The sequence below is a fragment of the Bombus pyrosoma genome, linkage group LG7, assembly GCF_014825855.1.
Source record: "Bombus pyrosoma isolate SC7728 linkage group LG7, ASM1482585v1, whole genome shotgun sequence".
Lineage (NCBI taxonomy): Eukaryota > Metazoa > Arthropoda > Insecta > Hymenoptera > Apidae > Bombus > Bombus pyrosoma.
In genome coordinates, this window is record NC_057776.1 from 5,423,582 (window position 1) to 5,449,118 (window position 25,537).

Here is a 25,537-nt window from a genome sequence, read left to right on the forward strand (position 1 = left end):
GCAGAATAACAATGTGAAAGCAGACATCACATTTTCAAACATAGTTCTCTTTTCGGTTGTGATAAAAATTATTTGTACGATTCACAGTGCCGTATTCACATGGACCAACCTCCTAGTAGTAGTGGTGGAACTCGATGGAAGTGAAAGCGAAGCTTTAGATCTCGTGGCATTAGTTACCAGCGCCGTACTAGAAGAACACCATCTGGTAGTCGGTGTGGTAGTCGTAGTAGATCCCGGAGTAGTCCCAATAAATTCGCGTGGCGAGAAGCAACGAATGCACTTGCGTGATGGTTTCCTAGCGGATCAGCTCGATCCGATTTACGTAGCGTATAACATGTGAGCGATATCAGAGAACGCAGAAAATGCATTACATAACGAACAACAAGAGACTGGTATCGTACTTTCCAGTCATGTCCCTACTACCATGCTGACGCATAGGTATTCTCGACCCGAAGTCGCGAACTGCATTTCAAATTTTTGTCCTTTGTTAAAGGAGGTGATCTCTCTACGGAGAAGTTGGAATATATTGCAAGGACTCAACGTATTTTTAAAGCGAACATCGTCCCTAAACAATTTATATCCTTCCTTTGAAAGAATAACGCGTGTATTCAAATTTTTTATCTCGTCGATGTATTAAAAGGAGTAAGAAAGTTCGTCACACTTTGAAATTTCCAACCGCTTGGTTATCGACACTTATCACTTATGAGAGGAAGCATTACTTTCTGCGTTGTAAGTAGCAAGTGTGAACGCTCGTTAGGAGAGAAGGAGAAACAGGAAGAATATAAAAGAACCGCTGTAGACAGGAAATGTCGACAAACGATTACTTTATAAAAGGTAATCGACCGAGAATTCTACTTAAAACGACGAAGAACGTCGAAGGATATGCTGGAAGCATTATCAATGCTTACAGAGTTAAGGAGATTTACGTAACCATTCGTATAGCATCAACGATTCTCAACTCGCAGCGAAGAATCGCTAAATGGAAAATTAATCTTGAACATCTTCGAACTTGAGACTGCCACGGACAAGTATATACAGCTCAGACATGACTCAGCTGTTTTTGCTAAAATTATGCTTTTATACATTGTATTACCTGAATATTAAAGTGACGAATAGTACCAGTCATTATTTATCAACGACATCAGAACGGTAGTGAGCTTTTTTATAAGAGGAAAATGGAAGAAGTTATTTTAACGATGATGTAACTTTAACGAGTGAGTTTCATTGAGAAATCGCACTTTATTAAAAAAAATGAACGATTGTTCCGCGAACTACGTACAGGTATATACAACTATCTGATGTCTATTAGAAAAAGTAAAAGAATTTGATACACTTTATCGTAGACTCGTGTAGCTTGACAATTTTTTACTACATAAAGTAACGGTTAGCTAACGTAATCACACTATTGTAACGTAAAAAGTTTTAACTGTCTACATTTTTTCTAATATATCGTTGCTGGAAAGGCATATATATACATAGTTCGCTATCGCTCTGACTATCTAATTTTCGTTCGGGAAAGTTTCTACGTTGTTGGTGTCTTACAACGATTTTTAGGTGAATCGATTTGGAGACATGACCGAGTGGTCGTGATTTCAATTCGATAAATTACATTCATTACATTTAGCTGCGTTGCGTACAACAACATCGCTCTTTTTATACGTTAAAGTATTTATATTATATTTCACAGCACGCAGTAAACCCTGAATACGGTGTTATATATGTTCAGAAAGTGTACTTCTTTTATACACACGTCCATTGAAAGTTTACTCTCTTCCAATTTCGACGAAAACAATGAACACAAAGTAGTGTATATGTATTCTTAAGTTTGTAAAGTTTGAACGGAAATGATTTATTGCGTGCTGAGAGGGTACACTTTGAAGATCAGCCGAATCACGTAACCAATTTTTTCATACAAAAGAAAGACTAAGACGACGTTAACGCAAATTTGCATCTCAGGGTTTTAGGTCATTTATGACAAACGATATGATATAAAGAAAAGAAGAAGCTATTTAGAACAACTCTTTTTGGATGACATTTAAAAATGAAGACAAGGAATATGATAGCACAAAGAATTCAAGCAAGAAAGTAGTCGAAATAAGTAGCGCCGATGCGTCTGACCCTGCAGTTTTTATCTCTCTAGCCGATATGGAAAAGTTACCCTCGAACTATAAATATCGGTCAACGTATACGCCAAAAATTTAAATATACGCCAACTTTCCTCTCCTTTTCTTCTTACCTTTTTATGCACAAATGCGTTCTTTTCGTGAAATTGGTCTCTTTGATCAAAGCTCAATCTACGTATATCAACAACGCTACGATAATAATCGACTTTCGGGTTAAAATCACTTATTCACGTGTTAATTTCTTTCTTATTCTTACATTCGATTACATTTACGTTTAGTTTTATTTGTTAACCGGCTACAGTTTCAATCGAGCGTCGTGACTGAAAGTTCGATTACTTGGAAAATTGTATCGATTTCCATAACAGGTTCAAATGACAACGAGTGAAATATCGGCAACGTATAGATCATTGTTGGCCTATCGATAATTATCTGCAAGCGCTAAGATCTACTCATGCATGTATATACGTATACTGTCTATGCCATTTTGCTAAAAAATCGCGGAGAAGTAGAGAAAAGAGCAAAGAAGTAAATGGGAAGAATTTACGATTAAAACCCGAAGGTCGATCGCGTCCTTTGTCCTCTTATTGGAGTTTTATTATTTTTGAGATGTTTTCTATCGATGTGTACATTTGTTGATAGTTTTATAATTTTATATTCTTATTTTGATATAATGGCATACGACTATGAGGCGTGCACCGACCCTCGAGGTACCGTGCATCGGCTCTTGCCAGAAACGTGTTGCAATTTAAACGAAGCGGACTTGTCAATTTCGTCTTTTTTCTTTGCGTCGTTAGAAGGCTCGTATTAAACTTCGTACGAAAATGGACGCGCGTATTATCGTCGCTTTACATATTGTAATTCTCTCTTGTACCGCGCACTGTAAGAACGTAGGTAGTGCGATGCAACCTGTTCCACAACTTGGTTATGTTTACAACAGTAGTGTAACCTGCGCTAAGAATATTGGCGATTTCTACAGAAAAATGAAATTTCACGCGAAAGAAAAGAATATCAAGGCCTATTTTTGAACGGAACAATATTTTGCGCGATGTTTCTCCCGATAACAATAACACTCGTATATCTTGATCTAATTCAGAATATTGAATCGTTGAGGTGTAAGAACGTAAACTATTTACGTTATACGTGAAACGAAATACGAGCAGACTAAGTGATCGCACAAGGCGTGTCTATAATAAATACGAAGTAGTAGAGTTAAATACGAGCCTCGTAATTAAAGAAGCCCTGTCTATCGGGGAACGACTCCGATCATCGACGATAGCCTCGTTGACGCGATATGCATAATTCGCAAGTTATAATAATAATAATTAGTTATCCCATATTCCGGGCGTCAATTTACAGGCGCCAAAATGTAAATACGTATAGAAACAGGCGAGTTAGGATCCTTTTCTTCGACACGTCTTACATTTCTCACGGTTGCTGTAATCGTAATAAACACAATGTTTATGTCCGTTTGCGATACATTGTACGCGAGAATATCGAATTACGAATTCTTGTTCGTTTCGTCTGTTTTGTGTTGGTAGCGACGAAACAGTGACTATCATCGGACACGTACAGCAGTAAGAAAATGTAAAACGTTTCAAGCGTAAAGGGTGTTAAACACGGTTCTATAGATCCGTTCTCTCTCTTTATTACTTTTTCTTTTTTTCTCTCTCTCTCTCTCTTTTAATGATTAAGGTATCGTGCCATGTCACCTTACGTCCTTTCGCGCTTTTACGCACGAAGGAACACCGATGATAAGAATAAAGAATCGCGCGACGCCGTTCAACAGGATCGTATATCAATTCACCGGTATTTTATTTAAATAGTAGCCGTACGCCGAAATTCTCGGGCCGTTAGGCTACGTAGAAGCGTGCGTGGTGTTTGCGAAGACGAGGATGCGCGCGGCGAAACTGCTCCTTCGTGCGTAAAAGATCCGGAAACACAGCGGTGCACCCCGATCACGGTAGGAATGTGCAGCGTCAGGAAATTTTTATCGAGTTTGACTAAAAACACACAAAAAAAAAAAAAAAGGAGAAAAACAGAACCCCGTCTTTTTATTTATTACATAGCAGTAAAGCTATACTTTCGCTTTTTGTTCCTGTTATCCTATCTGTTTAGAAAATGTGTTCGTCTAATTTCCAAGTACAAACCGAAATCGTATTCTCACTTTTGACCGGCTCGTTCGTTTACTGTGTAATGTCCATTCAACGATCTGTACAGATCTGTACATCTTCAGAGTGTTTCTACCGAACTATAACTGAGTGAGAGGAAAAGAGCGATTGAGAGTTTTTTCACGAAAGTTTCATTATCGAGAAAGTATTTTCATTGACGAGTATGTACCGCGCTAGATTCGCGCGCCGATTTGTTTGATATGCGTATACACACGAATCCACGGACCATGCAAATGGGGTCATCGAAGGATCGAACGAAAAGAGAAGAAACGTTACGCAATCCTACGAGTGGGGCTGAGAGTGCGTGCGTGCGAGCAACCCGATTGTATTATGTATAAATGTTGATAACTAGTTGATAGATACGTGAAGATACTTGTCACGCCGTTAACGATCGCGCATTATCACGTTCGATTCAGAACAAAAAAAAAAAAAAAAAGATAGGTCGATCGATCGTGAAATCTTAGGATCTCTCTGAGAAACGGTATCGCGTAATCCTGGACCCTGGTTTAATGGTCCTAGGCTGTGTAAATACCCTTGTACCCATTGCGTTTAGAAGTTACTAAGGTACAATATAGTTTGTACGTTGAAGTATATATATATTATATATATATATATAAATATTACCACACAGAGTAATAATATAAACGGTCGCTATCCTTACCAAGCCGTAGCATTTTGCCTGTATCAGTCGGACGAGAATATTAATATTTCGTGTATCCACCCCTCGTACCAAGTACCAGCCCGTTTTCATTCCTTCTCGTCTCTTCGATCGAGACGCGAGAGGATTGATAAAAAAAAAAGACAGAAAAAATAAGAAAAAAAAAACGGGATAAACGCGAGAAATCGAAGCACAGGAATTATAGGAACGTCATAGCAATTTCTCTATGATCAGTAGCGGACTTTTTCCTTGTTTCAAGTGAGAAAAAAGGAAGGAAAAGAAGGAGGGAACAAAAGGAAGCAATGAAGCAACACAATCGGTCGTGTATCGTACCACGTGTTGCATCGTAAATTACTCGAACCTTTAAAACCAAGCGCCTCTTTGTAATCCATTCGATATTCACGAGGAGCTTCGCGAGCTACCATCAATAAACGTAATGTACATTTTTTTGCAACGAGCCGCACTGTTTTACGCTGCCCCTATTACTCTCCTCGTTATATAGAATAAACATTAAAAAAGTGTCGCGTATTATTCTCTAGCGGAACTCCCATTCTATTACGTTTGAAAGTTATATTTTTGTTGCGTTTCTTCTCTATTTATATTTTATTTAAATTTAATCGTCCAGATAAAAAGTATTTACGTAAAAATTGAAATCTTACTACCTAAGTAAGTTTTTATCGATGACGAATATATTTACATTTTCGTTATCAATCGTACCAGCGTGAAACTTTTTCGCACGCTTTTTACTTCAGTATCTTTTGCACTCCATCGTATGCATAATCACCTGTCGCCTTACATAATAGCGCATCTGTATAAATTTTTCGACAACAACGTTATCGCGTTATTTATACATTAATTTCGCCCATTGAAAGAAAATCCTTGCAAATATCTCGCCTCGTAAATTAAATCGAAACACCGTGTACCATTGTCTAATGATAATCGGCTTCTCGAGTTAAATGTTAACGAGCGAAAGGTAAGTGCATACCAGCCTGTTCAGTTGCATATAGACATAAACGCACATTTCAACGAGCATGAAACTAACATAAAATCATAGATTAACAGTGCATCAGACAGCATTATGTCTATCTAATTTAAATGCATTTACATACTTTGTACATAATTTTAACGTCACTTAGGTTTCATTTCGTGTACAATTTACGATATTTCCAAGTTGAACATCAATCATATTGCTTGACTACGATATTCAATGACTCGAAGTTTTAAATTGTTTCTTCCGAATGGCTTCGGTACTTACGATTGAACTATAACATTTACCACTACATATTCATTCGACCATCCACGCAAGGACAAATAATACGCATCGGAAAATGAAATCTGACGAATGTAAATCAGAAATAAAATTACGGATAACTATCTCCTAATAATTATGTCGTGTTTCATCGATTAAGATATACATTTGGACTATGTAGTCTGAATCGTATGGATTACCACGTGTAACAAAGTCTGGAGGAATGGCAGTGTTTAAAACTACACAACTTGTAAGGTTTTCGCGCGATAAACAACGGAGCGCTGCGATTGGTTGGCGTACAAATTTGATTCCGTTTCGTTCTTTCCCTTTCTTTCTCTCTATCCCTCTTCTGGTTTCGCCGCGTCCACCGGTCGCGGTGTTGAAAAAAGACCGAGTAACGTTTCCCCAGGGAAGTCGTAAACGACTTCAGTCCAGAGAGCCTCGAACCGAGCAGTTTCGAACAGTCTGTCAGTGACGGTGGTTTCGCGAACACGATCGTCGTACCAGTCGCTTGGTAAACGTGTGCGCGCCGGTTGAAAAAAGTTGTTACACGCAGCCTCTACTGGCTCTCCTAGCAACGCGGTGTCGCCTAAAGACAATGACTCCACGTTCCAGTGGTTAGAAGTATCGAGCAAATTACCGGCAACCGTTCGAACCGTCTTTTTTTCTCGATCGAGGCCAGACGGCCACGCTACCTCTAGGAACGGCTCGACGTATATCGATCTCGAGCAAGGGTATGTAAACATTTCGATTTTTCTTTTCCCGATCGATCATTATGTATGTTTCTCGGATATAGGGTTCCTTCAAGTTCCGAAAATTTCATTGATATTTCGGTGGCAGTCGTCCGTTCACGTGCAACATAGCTAATTTTTAAATCTCATTAAAATATGTTGTTTTATCTCATTTAATAATACGTATCGGTGACTGACTAATCCTGTGGCCATTTTAGTTTTTATCATTAACGACGCTTCGTCTGTTGACAAACCTCGTTGCATTTGTACGATGACTTTAATTACTGTGAAACATTTCCTATTTATTTTTGGGAACTGTCGATTGGGATCTCGTATTATAGAGCGTATCGTGTAATTGCTTAAAATTACTAATCGAAAATACGATTATGAACGAACATACATAAGATGTGTATGCCGGTGCACGATTAACAGTTTCCGAGGTTTCATTGATTTTCGCATCTCTGACTCCGTTGGTTATAGGACTGTTATACAGATGTTGTACGCGTTGTTTCTTTCCAAAAAAGAGAGAGCGATTGTAGCCAGATTTTTGTGGCGTTCGCTTTATGAAACATATTCTTTGCGAAAAGCTACGTCGCAAAGCGTCGAGAGACGACGCTCTTTTGCTTATTTTTCAAACTTTGAAGCGTGACATGCGCTGATGTCTACCCGACGCCGTAATATATGTATATGTACACATGTGCATAACTACAGCTATATCCAATCTCTATCTACACTTTTTTTCATTTTCCACACGAACATATGCACTTTCATATAAAAACATACGCACATAATTAAACGATACACCAAATTACATATTTACGACGGCAATATGTATACGAGAACCTATAAGAAGAATGGTCGATTTAACGTATTGTTGACAGAGCCGGTAACTGTACTGAAATTTACATAATAATATGTACGTATTTTAAAGCTAACCGTTGAAACGGCAGGCGTTTCCCGTTCTGCGACGTTTACAATTCTGTATATCGAATATGGCTATGTGTGTATTGGTTCGTTATACTTTTATACATCTAGACTAAACAGTTACGAATAAAATGACCTGCGCCGTGAAAAACTAACCTGTACAGCGACGATTACATCGAACAAACATATGTGCACGTTTATATATATATAAATTCCATGCTTACAAACCTAAATTCTATCCCGAATTCGTCGTTAACGTTTGTTAGAAATTTGTTGAACGTTCATCTACGCGTAGGTTACAAAATGCATTCTTACGATATGAAAAAATTCCTTCTACGTGTTTTATCTTACATGAGGATTTGAAATTGATCATTAAATCGACTTTGTATGAACAAAATACTGTGTGAAAGACTTTTATTTGCTGAATCGTCCAGTTATATATGATACACTACATCGACTGCGCGAAAACATCGAAATGTATACTGGTCTCGTAACGAATCGTATAATCAAGTATTTCTTGCTTTCTATTTTTACATTTCAATCTTAGAATTCAAGCTACTTACGGTATTTAGACAAATATACTGACTAATTTTTTTATCGAATTTACATAATAGAAGTAGTATAACAAACAAATATTAAACAAAATAATACAAGCATTATTGTAACCTAACGATCCAACCTAGAGACTGTGCGCCATTGTAAATTACACGTAGACACACACATGTTCGTTTTTTTTCTAGCAATATGGTAATTCTAAAAATATATCGTCCAACTGCTAGAAGCAATTGTAAATATTTGAAATATCCTTCTTTATCATAGTTGCCAAGTAACCATCGATAAAATGTCAATGGTCCAGTCTCTTGTGAATTTTCCCAGCCTGATATTTTGGAAATTTTCAAGCACAAAAGTTCCTCGACATTTAAAATTCATAACTCCAGATATAAAATACAAAATTCACACACAAGGTAAATTCAAGTTTCATAGATTGGTAGACTTCAAAAACATTTGAAATATTTGGAGCTTTAATGGACTTACACACCTGTCGTAGCAAGCTTAGCTACGACAGGTGTGCAAGTCCATTAAAATACAATTTTCCAGTTTTACGATTGTTCAGACCTTTCTATCCCGACAGTTGATGCACGTGGAAAGGCAATGAATAATCGGTAGTCTAAATATATCTCTCCCACTGCCATAAAGTACCCTTTTCATTTCGCATGCTGCGCAATGGAAAATAATAAATGACACGCTTATTGGCGAATATTCGATACGCGCAACGAAACGATTGCGACAAATCATTCGGTATTCCCGGAACGCGCGTTAAGGTAGATTTAGATCGATGCTTCGCCAGTGAAATTGGCCATGTGGCCAATGGCCTTGGGAAAAAATTCGTTGGCGTAAATGTTACTCGCAGTTAAAAAAGTAACGTTAAAGGTTCGCACTTTCGCAATGGGAAAAAACATTGTTCAAATCGATTGCATGACGCTTAATCGCAGACGCTTTGTCTCTTGTTTATATAAAAATCAAGAAGTCACCGGTGGACGATTACTTCCGTCGCGCGAGCACAAACAAAATAGTACACGTGGCCTAACGCCATCGTACAATTAAGTATGTTTTTGTGGGCAAATTGGCTAATGGCAGCTTTACCGCCGCCGTCTTTTATTGCCTTCTCTACCTGCTCTCGACAATAAATCCGAGAGTCCCTGCTCTAAAGGAAGGGTCAGTCAGATAATTAACGAAGAATGTCCTTACAAAAGTCTATGCACCGGATGTGCTATTGAAATTTCCAAGCAGTAGCGTAGGAATGTTGGATTGCTGCAAGCTTTTAAAAGCTTTCGTTAGTTGTAAGACAGAACTATGTTTAACATCTATTAATGACAATATAGAAGTAAAAGTATAAGGGCAGCCCTCGTTTCTCTGGAAACAGTAAACCAACTATAATCGTCGTTGTTCGGCAAAGAATAATCATAACGTTCGATATGCCGTGTAAGTTATTCGGAACGCGGTGCACTGTTGCGCATATGTCTATTATGATTTTATTCGGTCGAGTCCTCGACTCTTTGACACACATCCGTCGTAATTCGTTTGAGTTACAGCGAAGCACCGAATTCGTGGCCATAATACAAACGTGCACGCGAACCTGAAACCGTCGAGTAATTTACGGCAGCCAGCGTTCGTAAATACAAATTTCTCTTTCGAGCAAATCTCGTCGAACGAAACGAAGTATTCGCGATCGATGTGCTTCGGACGACTTCGATTATCTTCGGATTGCCGGAAATTTCGTTATTTTCTCCTAGTTACTACGGCTAATAGAACGTTCCGATCGCTTTTCGGTTAGCTACACATGCTACTCTCGTTTCGTCAGCAAATTCATATTTTCGTGCGCATTCTCGAAATCATCAATGGAAAAATGACTATACGTTTCGAGCATCGACGACAATTTTTTCTCTGCAAATTAGATTTCCATCGTTTACAGAAACCGAAAAATTCAACTGGATCTGAATGGAAAGATGGAGAAGCTTCTACGGCTAATGCGATTTCGCTAGATCGGAACGCAGCGATAAATCACGCGAGTTCGAGAACCGATTTCGGTTGTGTAGTTGTACATACTTGTATGTACACATATACCGTAAGCTGTCCCGCAATGTTTGCTGTCGCTTAAGTAGCCGGTGGAGTCGGTTGGAAGAGGCACGACGATTCTCGACAATTTGTCGACCGAGGCACGAGCGGAGCGAACGTTCGCGTCAAGAGAATGATTATCGACAATAATTTGTTTGATTCGAGTTTTATAGGTTCGCGTAGTCGGCCGTAGTCACGAGTTACGAACTCGCTTTCAATCAGCTTAATCGAGCAGGTCAACACGCGACATCTCGTTCGAATGAATCATCGCAGCGAATCTTTGGAATTCGTTTTGGTCGAGAAGCATTGCATCCGTTCGGTTGAATTGTAAATCAAACGACCTACCTCCTACTGTGTATCTTTTTATATACGTGAGATGTGATTGGAAATGTAAACACGGTAATCAAACGACACGGTAACCGTAACGTAATGATAGAGCTGAACTTGAAACGTATCGTAAAAATCAATGCGTTATCGAGTTCTTTCAAACTCGCGAAACATTGATTGATTTCTTGCAAGATCGATGTTTTACCACCTGTGAACTTGATTTATCCTGTTATTATAGGAGTTTCCGTGCGTTTAATGAGAGCGCTTATCTGTCCGATAGCAGGGCGGATTTATTACACCGCCGATATTACGTACGCGTATCTATCATTATCATAATACACGGCCGATCGCACAAATTTCGTAATAATCGCAGGGGGAAAGAATTGTCGCGCTTGGCTTCTCGCGATAATCTCAGTCTTGGTGGACTGACCGATCGGCATTTGCTCTCGTTATTTCTATTTTTGTAATTATCATCTCGCCGGCGGATCTATTCGCCGAACTTGCTACTCGAGAAGGCGAGGAGTGATACAAGCGCGTACATCGAAATTTTATCCTATCCAACCGTTTTCAAATTCTTTACGTTCCGATTTACACGGACGCGTGTACCCAGAGTATAATCAGGTGCCAATGCTTGTCACGTAAGATGTATTAATAAAACTTGACAGCGTGTATTCTTGCGCGCATATATTTCCTTTGTAAATCGAAACGCGCGTGTGGTTCTCGAATCGACCGAACGAACTTCATCGAGTAACGTACCCCCGTTCTCCCATCGAAGATTATGAAATATTTGTACGACACGTCGTTTCGAACGATTACACTTTTTCCGTTTCCGTCGATTCACAGCTTAATTATGGCATTTACTTCGCCTCCTTGTCAGATCGTTATCATACGTGGAATAACAAAAGACTAGGAATGGAATAAGAGTTCATTCTTGGAATGTCTGCATTGTCAATCCACGAGATATTTTATTACCAATGCTATTGCTTCTTTCTTCGGCTGTTTGTTTTGCATCGGATTTCGTAGAATATCGGATAGATCGGAGGTGTGCACCAAGCAACTGTTAACACCAGAACTATCACACCAGTCAAATTGACTTGTTTTACAATTTTATTTTAAAATTCCTACTTCTTACTGATGTAATGAATTTTAATTTGTTTTCTATGTATTCAAATTTAAAATAATTTTGTATCAAGGCTACTTACACCAGTCAAAATGATTAGTACTTGCCGTAGTGTAAAAGAGTTCTGCAATCTGTTTATCGAATTCTAATTAACCAGTTTCTTCGTTTTCTACAACTTCCCACACGTTTTTAACATTTTTACTGCGTATTATTCGATATGCTGATATCGCTTGCCAGGAAGATTCCGGATCACTAAAAATACCACATCAGTCAAAATGACTGGTTCTACAATTTTACAAATGTGTCAACCCTCGTTTAAAGATCATAGTCCCAGATGGATTAATACGAAAAATGTACTCCGTAACATGGAATTGCTTCTGTAAGAAAGTAATAAATCAGTAAATGTACAAATATTCTATTATTACGTATCTTTTAAAAAGACTGATTTAAAAAGAAAGATTTTCACTGGTTTTGGTAGAAATAGCTTCGTGTTAACTATCGGTAGTTCTAATGTTAAATAGGAAATCGGCGTAGTAAATCGCCGCCGACGCAACGCGTTTAATTTGCGAGGTTGTTAAAAGTCCGGATCGCCAAGATTTAGTGCACTCGTGTTTGTTGACGTTTACAGTGGCCCTGAAGTCGACGTATATTTCCATTGTAGCTAGGACTCGCCGATTCTTCAACGAGAATTACCAAAGCGTGACAGACAGTGTTCCAAGGGCAGTCTGCTTGCCGAAAAGTAAAAGGTAAATGGGCCGTTGTGCATTTAGAAACAGCTACGTGAAAATTATCTTCGAAACGGGAACACGGCTTACGACTCTTGCCAAGGCCTAAGAGAGGTAAGCCGAGATTACGGGCAGATCCATGGTGCCTTTGTCATTGTTGTCCTCTGCAACCTTCGTCAACCGACTAATGATAGCTTGGACGAAAGAGGCAAAGATATTTTGTACAGTTTTCGTTTAGGCGAACTGTTTTCCATGTACAGCGAAATAGTTGGCCGGTAGAAAGCAGCGCATCGATTAATCAAATATACGTCTGTGTAAGTATACACAGGCGGTAGCCCGTTTAAATTGCACGTGCCTTTCAACCACCTTTCATCGGCCGTTTGCTAAACGATCCTGCTCTATCATCATCGCAAGGGACAAGCCCGTGCAAAAACGCCAACTTCCTTTCATACGTATACATGACGGTTGCACGTTCTTATCATCGAATTGCAAAATAATGAACATCGCTGATCGTCACGACATTGATTGATTCTGTCCCTCGTCGCAACTGAAACTCGATTAAAATTAATCCCGCGGCATAAACGCTATTACGTACCCTGTTCCGTAAGCTTCTTTTCCCTTCGACCATCGATCTGCCGACCAGAGACTAGAACCTAGCTATTAACGGAATTGCTAGACCTTCGAGCTTTAGGTAAGAACCACTGGCAAGTGCTGAGAGTCACTGTGTGGCCGGTGCATAAGCACAAAGGTGTAGCGATGTTCGATCGTTGTACGAGCGACTAATAATCGGCAGACTGGTCACAGGTAGTCGATTCAGCCGTGAAGTAGAATGGGCCCGACTGTCTGCCGAAGTACATATTTACTATCCGAGGAAGGGGAGAACCGTACTTTCTACAGCGAGTCAACCGCGCGTTTCGTCGCTGTCGCCGTAAGCATCGCCGTTGACGCGCGCTGTCATTCGTTGTGTGTTAGTCGGGTCGTGTAATCGGCTACGTATGATCCACGAAGAGGTCGTGTATCAGATCCGATAGATTGGCCGCTCTACGCGCTGGCGTTCTTCCTGCGCAGGTCTACACATCGAACCAGGAAAAAAGCAGTGAAACGCACTCGGAGAGCCGTGTCTCCCCAGGTACGTAGCCAAGGGTTGGTCTCGAGCTACGCTGAAAAGACAATCCTTTCGAGTCCGCTTCGCTGCACCATCTTTCGCTCTTTGCTTCCGTACTTTTGATTTTTCTGTGTCTCGCACGAATATGCTTCGAAGATGGTACTTCGACAGGCAAAGGTCCATCCAGATTCTCTGAGATCAGCTTGGCTCATCGGTCAGAAATCTCGAACTCGACGAAGCTGGAAATTGTAACTCGTAACTTGGAAACTTTTAGTTCAGGGACAGTTGTTATTTCCGAATATATAGAGGGTGCGACAGAATAACACGCACAAGCGGCTTATGAAGAAATAAGAGGGAAACGTGGATTCAAGTTTCCTCGTTTAAGGTTTAGCCTTCGAGAAAATCGAGTTTAAAAACTTGTCAGGTATACTAAATACTCGACAGGAGTTCGTTCTACGTGCGAAGATAGGTCGAAAGTGTAGAATAGAATTTTTTCGTTCGCCGCTTCGTTTCCAAGAAAATGAAGTTGGGACACTTTTGCATCAATTTTCAAATTTATTTTTCTCGGAAACGAAGCTTCTCGAGAACAATTTTTATTTCGAATTTTCGACTTATTTTCACACCTAGAACGACCCCCTGTCGATTATTATATTTTGTCCTGTCCAGTTCGAGTATACGTGATAAATTTTCAAACTCGATTTTCTCGTAAGCTGAGCCTTGAATGAAACAATTCTACTCCATATTTTGTTCTTATTTTCTCACCTGGCACCTGCTTGTACGTGTTATTCGGCCGCAGCTTGTATATACACGACAATAATTTTATTTTAACCATCACATGCTACGTATCGTATCGAAGTATCACTAGACGCTTCACTTTTCTTCGTATTTTCTAATTTATTTAAAAATACATATTACGTATATATTTAGTTATGTATTATTTTTCGGATCGAAAAGGGCGAGTGCACGCGTGCGTGTACGCGTGTATCAACATTGGCAACGATCATAGGTTTCCAGAGACGGCAACCGAAAAGAAAAGAAAATAGCCGATAGAATGAGAATCGAACATCGTTAAACGTTAAAAGAGGCGCGTGATGTAACAGAAAAGGTAGCTAAAATTAGATCGTTACGATGCCGAATTGTCAGCGCTTCTTCGTCTATTACGTATTTCACAAATTTTCGAACCTATCACGAGCCGATTAATCTATCAAATGTATTTGTATCAAGGAATGAGAGCATCCCTATGAGATAAATGGTTTGCTTGCAAAGAAAATAAATGTTTGGCTTTCGATTAAAGCGGACCAGAGCACGAGTAGCGAAAGAAAGAGAATTATTGTCCACTGCTATTTATACCCGAATTCGAAATGGAACGTAATGGATCTTTAAACCGAACGATGTTTCATCTTACGGAAAAGTTTTTACCATTCGAACGCATAATGGAAAGAACGAGAAAAGAGTAGAGTGGAATTGTAAAAGCGACGCGAGCGTTACGCGTGACAGTTATTCGAGCGTTAGCGATGCAACGTATTTGCAATTCGAATCTCCGATCGGTCGATAACAGCTATTATTTCGAGTATGGTGGTTCGTATTGCTTTTCGCAATATTCGATTCGTACGGACTGCCGTTAAACGGACGTTGTATGTACTTTATTTGCCGCGCAGCTATCGACGACAATGCACAAACGATTTATAATCCGCAATTATCGGTATGTTCTCCATTGAGTTTCCCATTGAAATTACATAGAACGCGGACTCGCTCGGTAAACAGCACGTGTTCGTTGAGCGTCGATGAATTCGTTTACGTACCAGGTATTTCCTGATCGACGATCAAACAACTTTTACGGTTCTCGAGCAGCTTTCGGAATAGGAAAAAATTTTTGAAACAGGTGTTAAGTGATTTTCATGGACGAAATATTCGGCTCGTTTAATCGCAAGGTATTCGAGCGAAGATAAGGAAGGGAGGGCAGTTTTATTCGCTTGGCAACTAAATGATTGCGGATTTTGTCATTAGGTGGTGATAACAAAACCCGCAATCACTTAGTTGCCAAGCCAATAGAACGAATAGTCCAGATAGTCGTGCAAACAAGTACGCGTATACGTTTTTAGGAAACACGGGGCGAAAGCCTTATGCAAATTTGTTCGTGTCACGACTCACGTTCACGACGGGGCCATTACACCGATCGATATCACGGTCCCGTGCACCGTCTCATTTCAATGTATGAAAACGCCGGCGCTTCTCGTCGCGTGCAAAAGTTTGGTTACATTTATCGTCACGGCAACTTCTCCGAGCGGATCTCCAGTGATTTATTAAATGATGCGAGATTTCTTTTAGCCAGCGCTCGCGCTGCCAGCACGCACGAAAAATGCAAATGTACGCCGCTCCTGCCATTGCATGGTTGTGCAATCGTGGCGATCTGATTGCCATAAGCGATTTCCGATAAAGCGTTAATGGAGATTTATCGGTCTGCCGATGACTGCCATTGCTCGATCGTTCCATCCGACGAACAATTTCGGTGGATGAAGTGGAATAACCGCGGGGATTGTCGTGCGTGTCGTTGTCAGGTCGATCGAAGAAAATGCCAATGGAAAGGGAAGGTAATTGAATAGTTTTTTACGATACTTGCTCGAGCACAACTGTCCAAACGAAAGCTGAAAAAAAAAAAACTGCTAGTCGTTTGGCTACTTAAATCGGTTACGTGAGGCGGGTCGATGATTGAGAGCGCGCTTGCTACAAGTTCAAAATTATCCGGATAACACGATGGATGTTGCGTTGAAAAGCTTGGCGCATGCGTTACGTTCTTAACATAGAAATATTTACGGATTACGGTAGAGGAATCGAACCGTGCTCGTTTTCCTATCTTCCTATTTCATCCACCTATTCGCTGACGCTATTGTTAAATATCGAGAACAGCAACCTTGAATAGAGATGGTCGATATTTTTAGACGTCCACGTCTAACCGCGATTCCTCGGGGCAAAATGTTCTGACATTTCGTAAAAGTTACAGTTTAGTAGTCTCCTTGCGATCGGGATCACGCGCTTACCCTACGATGGCGTACGACCGATCAGCTGATCTATGTAACCGATGATCGATGATCCACGAGAGGAGGGCAAGGTTATCTTCAAAGAGACGTTAACAGCGAGGCGTGGTTCTTCGATGGAACCTGCACCACGTTGAAACGTTGTTTCCATTAGAAACGTCTCTTTTACCTGGAAAACGTCTCTGGGAATAGAGAGAAAAGCTCGTGGAGACAATGTCGGAAGGGAATGGTTGAACGGTCGAGTAGCGACAGGTGGAAGTAAAGGTGTATGCACAACGTTGGATCGATGGTAGCCTTAGCATTGTCAGCGCCCTTAGCATTGTTTGGTTCGCAGAGCGTCACCGTGCACGATCATCCGATTAGCCCTGACCTAGGTGCCTCGATGTTATTTGTGTCGCCGTTGCGATCCCTGCGTCATCTCGCCTTCTTCTTTCTCATCTTATACTCTTTGCGTAAATCCTAGTTTCCCACATTTTTACCACGCACAATTCCTTCGTCTGCATCAAATTGTTTACGCGCTTTAAGCCGCAAGTGGCTCGCTGCTAGGGTAGTAACGTACGACAAATGGAAGGGTAGGGTGGAAAACAATGGACGCAAATTTTTCACACTTTCTACCGGATAACTATAGGCTCTCGGGCAACGTCGTGAGGGCTGGAATGCACGACGTTCAACGAGAAAGTATATATACACAGCTGATAGAACGCGAGGACGCTATGTCGGGAAACGATTGGAAAGAGGAGAGTAGGTAGAAGGTTGGACGCGAACGATGCAGAGAACGATACGAATGTCAAGTTCTAGGAATGAAATTTTTATCGTGAAATTTCTGCTCTACTGCCTGGCTGGTTATAGGTCGGGCTCGTGACCTGAAAACATAGGAAATTGTTGAGAGGAGGAGCGCGATATTACGCGCGTCGTTACGCGCCGCGTCGCGTCCCTGGATCCCTTGGAAGCGGCGCGCTGGCACACCTGCATACACGCGACGCGTCAAGGACGTTATTGAAGACACAAAAGCGCTATCATTTGCATTGCACGCGCCACGTCTCCGGCGATCCAATTTTCACGGAGATACTACGTTGTTTATGACGTTACGATTGCGAGCAAAGATGTTTATTCTTCGCAGTAAACGTTTACTTCTCGGTGACACACCTGATTTACCGCTTATGCAAATGAAACTTTCCCGAATCTTTTAGGCAATCGTTAAGCACGAGTTCATAAATTTCCTGCCAGGTTATTTACTTTACCGTTGCACGAACGTTTATTGTCGAGGTATAACATAATTGTTAAATAAAAAAAAAAGAAATCGAAATGTCAACGAACGAGAAAATGGAAAAGGGGTAAGAAACTCGGCGTGAAAACCGTATCGTACGCCGCGGGTAAAATGTTCCACTTTTTCCTTCTTGTACGCGTAAAAGAAGATGGCCATACTCTACGTTTTAGTTGCCAACCCAATATAATCGTCGAGTGGTAAGACGTGCCGTCGCGGACCGACCGGACAACATTTTTAGACGAATAGGCGTGCAATAAACGATCGTTGCGTTCCGTTAACGACGCGATGTGTCACGTTGTCTGGAGTCTTAAACGTTCCCACTGTTTGCCCGTTTAACGCGTGTGCATCAGCGCACTGCGTTTGCCCTCGATCGTAGGACAACGCGGTCTCATGTGACACGATTAAGCATCATCGGCGACGAAGATGAAGGAGCACGTGCGCTCGCGGCAATTGAGGGTGAAAACCGCGAAAGACTTGTGGCCACGTGACTGGAATTTCTCGCCGCGGCTAATACACGCATTCATTCGGTTTAATAACGACGTTGATCACGCCCATGCTGTACAGTTAATTGAACCAATTAAGTCTCGTGTTCTGACGTTGCTTCGGTCGAAGCGATTCTTCACTGCGACGAAAATTTCAGCCTCATTAGATCTTCCGTTCGCTTCGCACTCGTGGGAAGTTCACCGCGCGGATTTTCCCTTATTTTCCTATCGACCAGACGCTAACTCGCTCTTTGTCAAGTATTTTTAATCCTACGGATAGGTCGCTGACGTGATCGTGCACGTTGCTATACCTGTCAACACGATCGAAGAAGCGGAACCTAACTAGAGATTTGTTTGGCCGTTTAAATGCGGCGACAAGTATTAAGTTGTCTCAAGTTAAGTTTCTTTCGTTTTGTAAGGAAATAATTTATTTCTATTACTACAAAATGGATCAGACATAATGGAATACAGTATAGTGTATAGTAATGAGACAATGAAATAATATAAAAGAGAAAACGTTGTGCATCTATTATCTGCTTACAAAACGGAAGAAACTCTTGAGACAAACTAATATTCTCCTTTATATCTGTATATTTCCTATATTTTTACTATATTTTAGCCAACCGCGCGCGCCATAGCGAGCTATACGTTTCCACCGCGCCCGGACAAGCTTTCCAAGTATCGAGTACTAATATTCACTACTTAAAAAACAAAAAAGTCCAAAGATTATTCAAGTGGTCAATTATATTTAATGATTTTATTTAACGATTTCACATATTGTTTTGTACAAGACATTAAATTAAACGTACATATTAAAAGCATAAAAGAATATAAGTAAAATTAAGAACATCAGAGATGACTAAAGATAAATAACACGACTCGAACGTGAAATTAAGAAGTCATAATGCATTTTAATATTTTTTTACAGTGTGCTATCGGTTCGATTATAACTTTATTTAGTCATAACCGATAGTGTAACTTTTTCATTAATTTTGACACCACTAAATTGCTGTATTTTATTATATACTGTACTTTATGAAAGCAGAAAGTGGAACGGTTTCAGGTAAACAATAACTGATAATAACAACAACAAAAAAAAAAGAAAACGCGTTGCTAAAGTCAAAAAAGGGGATCTCCCTATCCCATTGGCTAAGTGTTAATACATTTCCCATAAATGCTGGAGCAGCAGCGGTCTATTTACGCGAACGGTATATTCAGAATTCGTTCTCTGTTTCGTCAAAAGGGCAGTGTCTCGATGCTCGGTGCTTGGTAAATTTCACGACTACAAACTACGACGAAATGCCGGATCTTCCAGCGTTCGTTGGTCGAACGTAATGGCGTATATGGTGGTCCGAGTTGAGAGTCTCGTAAAGCACAAGCAGCTGCCTCGCTTATCTTCTAGAAAAGGATTAGGTCGATTTTGTAGAACGTGTGGAGAGCCGTGACGCGCCAGGATATCGATAAGCCTCGTCGAAAGGAAACTATTCGAGTCGGCCAGAGAGAAAGGAGCACGTTGGTTTCTCCTCTAGCGTGTCTTTTATGGCACAAGGTTATGCAAGAAGCAGGCAGATTCGAGGTTTTCGACCTGATTTTATAAATCTTCGATATCTCGCATCATGCAAACGTGTCTGTATGTCCTTTCTTCTCCGTACACGTGCTGCACTGCTCCGGGCGACCTTTTTATTCTCTTTTTCTCTTTTTCTCTCTCTCTCTCTTTTTCTTACTTCTCCTTCTTTCTGACTCCTGTTCCCTGTCTTTCTTTTACTCTACAGAGGGAGAGAAACAGGTTTCTCCGTTGTTGGCCGACGATTTATCATGAGTCAGGCGAAAATTTTCCATAGCCGTTACCACCATAAGCTCTAAATTCACGGACGCATCCTTTGTCCCGGAACGCTTAGCGGTCATCTTAAAATCTCACGCTTCTCCGAGACGGGGAATATTTGCGCTCTTTCTTCCGCTGAAACGTGTGAAAGGTGACTACCATTACTTGCTTAATCCTCGTAACAGTACAGCATCGTGATATTTATCTTGCCTTGTTTGGTGAGCAAACTGCCGGTTCGATAGCGCACCAGAGATTCAAGTTGAATCTCGTAGCGCCAGCTCGTAACCACGCGAATGACGAATGACTCGGAATGAATGATAAACGTTCACCGAAATTATTTGCTCCTTCGATGGCAAGACTGTGCGTCGCGTCTTCCGTAACGAGAATAGCACCGTTTCATATTCGCAGCGGCTCGATCTTCAGATTAGAAGGGGGTATCGCGTGCGAAAAGAACGAGCGATGATAAACAGTTCGCGATAAAACGAAAGTCGATTGCCGGACACAGGGAGGAGACGTGAAGCGATTCTAGCGGACAAAATTTCAAGTACATTCGCCATAAGAGAGAAGCGACTTTTGCTTCGATTTTGATATTCGTGTCTATACGGTTCGTTCCGCGACATTTGAATATTTCAGACAAGTCGAACCATGAAAGTTGACAGTGCGCACGAAACATATCTCCGATTGTCATGTCGCTACGTAATACGAATTTACTTATTCATCGTCCTCTACTGGGTCATATTTATCCACGTGCTGAATTATTTACGAATATTGTATTGTCGTACGCTCGTTGTAATTTCCTCCTATTATCTAATGGTAATCGCAGTTCCTTCGTTTATATGGAAATCTAATTTCTGCCGAACCACTGTATAACATTTAACTCGCTTCGTAACGCGTCGTCCTTTTGAATTTTCTTCTTTTTCTTTTCTTCTGCAATTCCACGCTACGTATTCTTGCCATTAGGAAATTAAACGAGATATCGCGCTAGATATTAGGTTGCACGTCGATCCGCATTACGCTATATCCGCGCGTTAACCGTTTAATCGTTGTCACGAGAACTGCAACACACACGAAACAAGGTTCAAGGAATGGATATCGTTACGTAAGAGAGAGGAGAGGTTGGAAAAAGTCTGGTTATCGTGTCTTTTACCTTGCCAAAAAATGAGCAAAGAATAAACAAGAATATCCGATCGTGCGAGGTGCAAGAGGTCTGTGAATTCTGACAACCTACCTTCCTTTAACGTTTCCCACATCATCCTCGTAATTTATTATCGATTCGAGACTCGTTTGCGTACGAGGCTTTCCAAGCAAATTACACCTCTCTTATAACTGCGAACGGAAGAGAGGTTATGTTTTATACCTGTCGTATGTATACACGAATAGCCTGGAAACAGGTTTGGTGGCGTGAAATAAGGATTCGACAATTCGCAACGAGCCACGCTATGTAAACAAGGTTAAATTATGTCAGCAGCGGGTTCGTGTCTCTAGTCAGCTCGCGAGATACTTTCACTGCCTACTTGAGCATCGGAGAAGCAGAGAAGCGCGTGATACGCGAATATCTGTGTTAGCCGGTAAAGCGTGTTGTATTAGGTTGTTTGAAAAGTTCCTTTCGTTTCATAAGGTGATAAATAGATGAACAAGAATTTCTGTTTTATATTATTTCATTGCATTAGGTATGATCCATTTCGTTCTATCTCTATTATTATGTTCGTGAATAATTCAATGAACTAATATAAAACAGAAAAACATTGTGCGTCTATTATTTTGCTTATAAAAGGACAGAAACTTTTCGGACAACCTAATACGTAGAATATTTCCAGATGCGTATTTTCCACGGAAAGATAGAGATAGCGAGGTTTTACTGGCGCGTAAAGAGGCAACAATGGCGGTTGAAGGAAAAGGCGCGTGACACAGGAGTCTGGTTGAGTGATTTCAAACTGTTTCGAATTGAAGAACGATAAGAATGCGTGGCGACGTGGCGAGAGATGCTGCGACGAGTTGGCAGAAGCGAGAATCGCGCGTTATCAAGCCGTAACGTAAGAACACGGCATTTGAAAAGGCCAATTGTCGCGTTGTTACCGATGACAGATGGTTCGATGACAAAGGACAGCCGTACAGTGAAACAGGCGCGAACCGAAGCCTTGGAGGAGAGACTTGCCTGAGATCTTTTTATCCCGACAGCTTCGAGATACTTGCCTATCGGATGACGTGACGTTCGTCCGTGAACAAGTATTCGTCGAATAGATCGATAAACGACTAGCCGGCTAGTCTCTTTCCTAGTAGTTTAATCGCGAGATACGAATTTTCATTGTGAAACCTCCTACCTTGTGCGATCCGGTCGCACCATCAGCGCTATATATTTCCGCGGTCGCGCAGTCTCTCGCCAACGATTATTCGACAAAAGAACAATTAGACGCGTATGTCGGTGATCGTGGAAGATCGGAAAAGTACCGCGTTAAAATAGTGCAACAGGAGTCGTGGATGGGACAGCAGGTATCGAAAGTTTCCGTGGCAATTAATCTCCGAGTGACTGGTTCGCTGTTCTCCTTGGCAACTGGTAGTTTTAGATTTCGTTCGTTTAAACATCGGCGACTTACGAAGCGAACGCGTAACATGCCGATCATTCGATATCGGATTTCTCTGTTATCTGCCTTCGAACTGTATTTATATTACTCAACTTGCTGGTTTCCAATTTCTAGAAATTCCCTCGTAATACTGGCGTACAGGAATTCTATACTTGCTCGTGTCATAAGAGAACATTCCCCGACGTTTCGTCGCAACTAGTCGCTTCGCTTAGTCGGATAAACACGGCGAATGAAACCGTTCAACTCGTTTTTCAAGCTTTGCTTGCGTGCGAGCGCGTCGCTCGGCTGACGTTACCGCTAAGGGCCGAAAATTACGTTCTTCGATCCGGCAACGTTTCGCAGCGATCAGCCATTTCTCTCGTCCGGGGACGTGTACGCGCGACGCAATGGCACGACCGCCACGAAAAATTGCTCCGGCCAACGAGAAAAAATGCTCCGTTTTATTCGAGAAGCGATGGAAGCTGGTTCCCTGCATGCAGTCACTTTATTGCCCGGTGAAGATTTATCTGACAGACTATTGGATTAGAATAGCGTAAAGATAAAGAGTAGGATCGACGGTTCATTAAAGAGCGTCGTAAATCACTGGATCTCGCGTGGTAAATCGACTCGCGTAGCTGAGAAAGCGCGGTCCGAATGAAACCTTTCTTTTTCTCCATATACCGCGTAATATCGTTAACCGGAATGAAAATGAAAATTCGTTGAAATTCGATGCAGCACGTTGTAGGAAACTCTGAGGAGGATCGGTAACTCGGTGACGATCCGACAGAAACGCAAGAAATCGATTTTGCCAAGTCGTCTTTTTTTTCTTTACTCGTCGGATAGTTGATACGGAGAAAAAATTCGATCACGACGAATCGGCCGGTAAAATCGCCGCTAATATCAGTTTTCCATTATCCGTGGCAGACGTGCAAGATAATCCTCGGCGGAAGAATACACCGGGAATATAGTTGGAACGCGCGACGAAATTTCCTAGGCACCAGGTATCACGCGCGGATAATCGAACAGACGACAGGCATTTCGTTGCGTCATTCTATCGGATGCGAGCCGGTAATTAGAGACGAGCGACGCTGGCCCCTCGTATTTCAATTCCATCTGCGCTCTTTAAATTGTCGTCGAGAGGAAGAAGATCGATTCAACGCGGTTGGTCGCACGCTTATACGTTTCTTTCTTCTTTTATCCGACTGTGTCTAGACTCGGTGAATACGGAACAAATTAGCTAGCGGAGAAAAGCGTAAAAGTTGTTCGATACACGTCGCGGAAAATGTTCCAACGACGAACCAGGGTTTATATGGAAGCAGCTAAACGATCGAGAAGAAGGCGTATTTCGGTTTATTTGGTTGTTTATGTCGGCAAGGTTACGCCATGCCGGCACCTTATTTGTCAAGTTATATTAGAATCGTTGCCTGTGGATGGTCGTCGCGTTGCTGGTAGCAGTGGCAGTCTGAAACGAAGTCAGTCGGACGGTCACTGTCGTCGAGTCACGTCTCCTTCTCGATAGTAGTTCAGTCCGTTCCACTGATCTCCACTATCCTTAGTTCGCGAACAAGTGTTCTCGAGTTCGCTCGCGATTCTCATCATCGTCGCGATCTCCGTCCTCGTGACGCCACACCGTATCGTCTCGCTCGGTGTGTACACGATCCTCCTCCCATCCTCGTCCGTTTCCTTCTCCCTTCATCTTCTCGCCCGTGTAATCTCTGCCATCGTATTAACTTTCCATTTTCTTGCTTCTTCGCTAAATTCTCCTCGGCCTACGTTTTAACTCGATTCAAGAAAGCGGTTAATCCCAACCCTCGTGGAATCCAATTGAAACATTTCCATTCGCCGTTTCATCTTCGATTCTTTCTTTTTTTTCTCTCGATAGGAGGATCTTGGCAGGAAGCGTGGAATTTCAGCAAAATCCTCGCTCCTGTTCCTCGTTGTATTCTTAATCGCATCTTGCTGCTTTATACCTCCGGCATCGCTGTGTAGTAATTTCGCCGGTCGCTATATTTCCGTATTTTTATCGCCGTGACGAAGGGAGATCGTATAAATAAATCCGTTTTGATCGCTCTTGGACATGGTGGTCGAAAGGGAAGACACCTTCTGATCGATAAACTGGCGATATTAAATGACGTAGGAATTATAAAAAAGGCGTGACCGAATGAGTTAGAGAAGCGTAGCACGTAATGATCGATCGACGACGTTCATTTAGAATGTAGCATAAAGATATGCGATAATGCGACATGGAATTTGCAAAATTCTGACTAAAGGTATATTCGTGTTTGCACAGCTAGCAGAACGGAGCTGCCATCTCAGCGACTCCTCCACATGTGGACATCGCCGTCCCGACTCAGGATCGGCCGAGCACCCAGGAAAAAGACAACACCTTAAGCTGATAGCTGCCGCAGCAGCTACCGCGACCGGTGAAACATGGACAACACCAAGAGAAAGCTGTCTTTCCTTGGCTTTGGTAAAAGGGTATCGGTAAGTCTTGCATTCTGCTTCACGCGATACGGCTGTTCTTGCTGTGCGATCGGGTCGTGTTACGTCCTTTACAAATTCATGGTCGATTAGACGTCGTCAGGCTGCTATTCTATACTCGAACGGAATGGAAAATCTATACT

General features: G+C 41.5%; 2 protein-coding genes across 17 annotated transcripts in view; both read left to right on the plus strand.

Annotated features, from left to right (window-relative positions):
* Positions 1 to 5,469, plus strand: part of LOC122569534 (disco-interacting protein 2) — a 40,891-nt gene extending 35,422 nt beyond the window's left edge. For 5 of the 9 annotated variants that reach the window (XM_043730698.1, XM_043730699.1, XM_043730700.1 and 2 more), the window contains one exon: positions 88 to 5,469. In XM_043730698.1, coding sequence (XP_043586633.1) covers positions 88 to 340 — 253 coding nt within the window. In that variant the 3' untranslated portion in view covers positions 341 to 5,469. The remainder of the gene's footprint in view (positions 1 to 87) is intronic. The other 4 variants (XM_043730703.1, XM_043730706.1, XM_043730704.1 and 1 more) reach the window with 1 other exon arrangement.
* Positions 5,470 to 5,674: 205 nt separating this feature from the next.
* Positions 5,675 to 25,537, plus strand: part of LOC122569536 (band 3 anion transport protein) — a 43,203-nt gene continuing 23,340 nt past the window's right edge. For 2 of the 8 annotated variants that reach the window (XM_043730709.1, XM_043730710.1), the window contains exons 1-2: positions 23,306 to 23,428; positions 25,204 to 25,397. In XM_043730709.1, the coding sequence (XP_043586644.1) occupies positions 23,321 to 23,428; positions 25,204 to 25,397 (302 nt within the window). In that variant the 5' untranslated portion in view covers positions 23,306 to 23,320. Of the gene's footprint in view, positions 6,933 to 13,627; positions 13,771 to 22,674; positions 22,907 to 23,305; positions 23,429 to 24,277; positions 24,560 to 25,203; positions 25,398 to 25,537 lie in introns of those variants that run through there. The other 6 variants (XM_043730713.1, XM_043730716.1, XM_043730719.1 and 3 more) reach the window with 6 other exon arrangements.